The following is a 4,743-nucleotide window of genomic DNA, read 5'->3' on the forward strand; positions in this document are numbered from 1 at the left end:
GACCAAGTACATCGCCTGCGTGTGCGTGAGGGGCATGATCCCGCGGAAGGAGCAGTGCGTGATCTTCTCCACGGACGAGGCGGCCAGCGCCAGCGGCACGCAGAAGCTGATCAACGTCATCGTGATCACGTTCGCCTGCATCATCGCCGTGCCGCTCACCATCATCGTGTGCTGCGGGGCGCTGAAGAGACGCATCCAGAACAAGGCCAGGGGCCTGGAGGGGGGGGAGTACCTGACCCGGCTGAACCCCGAGGAGTCCAACAGGCTGCTGTCGGCCCGGTCCAGCCTGGACTCCGAGGCCACGGCCAAGATAGAGGGACAGCCCAACGAGTACTTCTGCTGACGTCATGACCCTCACCCCTGCTCTCACCCCTGCTCTCACCCCAGCCCTCACCCCAGCCCTCACCCCCGCCCTCACCCCCACTCTCACCCCAGCCCTCACCCCAACCCTCACCGCCCTCACCCCCACCCTCACCCCAGCCCTCACCCCAGCCCTCACCCCCACCCTCACCCCAGCCCTCACCCCCACCCTCACGCTAGCCCTCACCCCCGCCCTCACCCCCGCCCTCACCCCCACCCTCACCCTTACACCTCTCACTCTCCTCTCCTCCCACACCTCAGCCCCACCCCCCACAACACACGCTCACACACGCCCACACCGATAAGCACACCCCGGCAGGGTGAGTCTCCCCCACCTCTCCCCCCCCGCTACTCCGCACAGCCCCGGGGTGCAGGCTCCTGTCAGCGGACCCTCGAGCCCTGCACCATCATGGAAATATCAGTTTAAAGTTTTTTTTTAAATATGTTTTTTAGGGCATTTATATGTGACACATTCGAAGGCTTTGGTCCGCATATCGGGATCCGATGTAATGATCAGACTTTTCTTTTGAAAAATGTGAATACATTTCCGCGTTGTTGAAATTCAATGACACATCGCTAGTGAACTAACGCAGCTTGTTTTGTGAGCCTGCTAACAATGTAAAGTAGTGTTCTAGTTAACTAGGTAGCAGTGGGGATTACTCACCCTAGCCATTGCGTTGCAGTATTTTGGCTTGACTAGCGAGTTCGTGTTGTGATTCTCAACAACGTTGAAACGTAGTTCCGTGTTTCAAAAGAAAAGTCTGAACATTTTGATTGGTTTGCCGACATGCGGACCAAAAGACTAGAACGTGTCACATATGCTTTTATGGGGATAGAGACAGTGGAGATTGACAGGAAGGATGGGTGAGAGGATGGGTGAGAGGTCAGAATCGAAATCAGGAACCTTGCGATTACATGGTATGCGCATTAGTGTGCCACTAAATGCCCCAAAAGTTTAAAGGATTTTTATTATGCCCCACCCCCCACCCATACTTGTGTAATAATGCTGTAATGTGGTAATAGCGCATTGACATGCTATTACATAGTAATTACATGTTTTAATTAGGGTTAGGGTTATTACACAAGTGGAATAAGGAAACATATACTTATCGTGTTACATTTTTCATGCTCAAATGTGTCATATTTTATCTTGGTCCATGGATAAGAACAAGTCTGTTGTAAAGGAGACCCCTTGTATATAGCTATTGTTTTGTATATTTTGCTCGACAATGTCAATGCCCAATAAGAACCTTGTCCAAACCAACTTATTTAAAAGGGAACACATTTTTCCATTGTTTATATCATGTATGTGTATGATTTGTAAATAGTTTTCTGTATGATTTTACAATATAAACATAATATTATATATGCCTCTGCCTCTGCATACACCCATGGTGTGTTCTCAGAGAAGATATACACATAATAGGCTGCGTTCGTAAATTCGCTCTGGAATCTGATCAGCACTCATGGAATTGTGCAATCAAATTACTTGGTCCCTTTATGACGTGGAACCCAGTGTGTGCTCCGGCGCTCTGAGAGCGAATTTACGAACGCAGCCAGAGGCATGGTTCATTAGAATGAGGAGAGGGTTGATACCGCTGGAGCTGGAGAGAAGTACAGAACTGCACTATGCCACATGTACATATGGTGGAAATTATGCTAAATGTTGAGAACTATTCCAATTCCCAGGACTGAGAAACATGATATTATCAATTATGTGTAGTTTTTCACCTGTTTTGTGTCACCTAATTGCATCATTGCCCATTGTATGTATTTTTCCGAATTATAATACTTTAATATATTGAAAATAAACTTTTATATGTATGTATTCAGTGACTTTGCTGACTAAGCGAGACCGTTTCCCGTTTTATTCCGAAAGATGTCCAAGTGGAATGGAATGGAATGGAATGGAATGGTCTTTATTTGTCATTGCTATAGTACAGGTACCAAACAACGAAATTTAGGAGGGGTGGCTCCCCTGGTGCTAGGAAAGAAAAAAAAACTAAAAAAACAAGAAGGGAAAGGAGCAGGTTAACATAAATAAAGGCTATGTACACTATCCACTATACTATACTGTACAGATAGACGACTAGGGTTGTCATATTGCACATAGTGTTATTGCACATTCATTTAAAGTGTCGCAGTTTGCAGGCTTGAAATGTACATATTTGTGCCTCAGCATTACACATTTTTTCAATCCAGCAGCTGCCATCAATCCGTCCAGACTGTCCAGGGCCCAGAACCTAGGTCTTTGCTGTGTTCAGGGCCTGGATGGCCCTGGGGTAGAAGCTGTGCTTCAGTCTGTTTGTCCTTGCGGCCATTGTCCTGTACCGCCTTTTCGAGGGCAGCCGGGCAAAGTGTTCGTACCCAGGGTGGGTTGGGTCTCTGGAGATCTTGGAGGCCTTCCTGAGACAGCGTGTGTTGTACAGCTCTTCCAGAGAGGGGAGGGGGGCGCCGGTGATCTTCTGGGCTGTTCTCACGACTCTCTGTAGCGCATCTCTCTCCGCGGTTGTGCAGCTGGAGAACCAGTTGCAGATGCCGTAGGTGAGGATGCTCTCCACTACGCCGCGGTAGAAGGCCACCAGTATCTCCTGCTTGTTGTGTTCCTTCCTGAGGACTCTCAGGAAGTAGAGCCGCTGTTGTAATAATAATAATAATAATAATAATGCATTTTATTTATAAAAGCACTTTACATATAAAATCTCAGAGTGCTTACAACACAGTAGATAAAGCAAAAAAAACATTCAATTAAAAGGCTAAAAAAAGGCTCTATTAAAAAGGTGGGTTTTAAGGCCCCGTTTAAAAGCATCCACAGACTGTGGTGCCCTTAGGTGGTCAGGGAGAGCATTCCACAGCCTGGGAGCAGCCGAGCAGAAGGCCCGATCTCCCATCGTGCGGAGCTTGGTCCTGGGGGTCTTGAGGAGGTTGGTGGCAGTAGAACGGAGGGTGCGTGAGGAGGTCTGAGGGGTATGGAGGAGTTCCTTGAGGTAGGGGGGGGCAGTTCCATGGATGCACTGGTGGGTGAGGAGGGAGACCTTGAATTCAATTCTGAGGGAGACGGGGAGCCAGTGAAGTGATTTGAGGATGGGGGTGATGTGATCATATTTGCGCACCCTCATCAGGATCCTAGCAGCGCTGTTCTGGATGTATTGAAGTTTCTGGAGGCAGCTGCTAGGAATCCCGATGAGGAGTGCGTTACAGTAGTCCAGTCTGGAGGAGACAAAGGCGTGGATGAGCTTCTCTGCATCTGCCAGAGTGAGTGCAGGACGGAGTTTGGCAATGTTCCTTAAGTGAAAAAAAGCTGTTTTGGAAATATGTTTAATGTGGGTCTCGTAGGTGAGGTGAGGGTCCATTTTGACACCCAGGTTGGTAACAGATGAGGAGAGGGGAATGTTCTGGCCAGAGAAGGTGATGCTGGTGATGGTGGATGACCGGACCTGGTGTGGTGTGCCGACTAGGATGGCTTCGGTCTTGGAGCTGTTTAGTTGTAGGAAGTTGAGCTTCATCCACGCCTCTATCTCCTCCAGGCAGGTGGTTAGTGTGGATAGTGGCAGGGGTGCAGAGGAGGTGGGGTTGACTCTGAGGTAGAGCTGTGTGTCATCCGCATAGCAATGAAATGACATTCCATGCCTGCGGATGACACTGCCCATGTTGTGCCTTCTTGATGGTGGCTGCTGTGTTGTTCTTCCAGGACAGGTCATCCTGTATGTGCACCCCCAGGAATCAGAGGGCTGAGACTCTCTCCACGCTCTCTCCGTCGATGAGCAGGGGCTGGACCTCAGACTTTTTCCTCCTGAAGTCCACGATGATTTCCTGGGTCTTTGACTTGTTCAGCAGCAGGTTGTTAACCTTGCACAGCTTGCTCAGCTGCTCTACCTCATCCCTGTACGCCGCCTCGTCGTCCCCCCGAGATGCAGCCCACCACGGTGGTGTCGTCTGCAAACTTTACGATGGAGTTGCTGGGGTGGACGGGGGTGAAGTCGTAGGTGTAGAGGTTGTAGAGGATGGGGCTTAGCACGCAGCCCTGGGGGGACCCAGTGCTGAGTCTGAGGGCTGTGGAGGTGTGGGAGCCCACCCGCACCCTCTGGGGGCGGTCGGTCAGGAAGTCCTTGATCCATGCACATATAGAGTGTGATAGTCCCAGGTCTAGTAGTTTGGTCACTAGCCTGTCTGGAAGGATGGTGTTGAAGGCAGAGCTGAAGTCCACAAAGAGCAGTCTCGCGTAGCTGTTTCCCCTCTCCAGGTGGGATAGAGTGGCGTGGAGAGTCGTCGCGATGGCGTCCTCTGTGGACCTGTGGGCTCTGTAGGCGAACTGGTATGGATCCAGGTTGGGCGGGAGGCGTGTGAGTATGTGGGCCCGGACTAGTTTCTCGAAGCACTTCA

General features: G+C 50.2%; 1 protein-coding gene across 1 annotated transcript in view; it reads left to right on the top strand.

Moving 5' to 3' along the window:
- The window catches only part of LOC308168433 (leucine-rich repeat, immunoglobulin-like domain and transmembrane domain-containing protein 1), a gene marked incomplete at both ends in the record, with an annotated part of 5,454 nt that extends 5,111 nt beyond the window's left edge, over window positions 1–343 (top strand). Inside the window, one exon of the mRNA XM_080543022.1 lies at window positions 1–343. This exon is cut by the window's left edge and continues 733 nt beyond it. Within this exon, the coding sequence (XP_080399148.1) occupies window positions 1–343 (343 nt within the window).
- Window positions 344–4,743: the final 4,400 nt, after the last annotated feature.

This window comes from Nansenia antarctica (assembly GCF_963989245.1).
Source record: "Nansenia antarctica genome assembly, chromosome: 12".
In the NCBI taxonomy this organism is placed as follows: Eukaryota; Metazoa; Chordata; class Actinopteri; order Argentiniformes; family Microstomatidae; genus Nansenia; species Nansenia antarctica.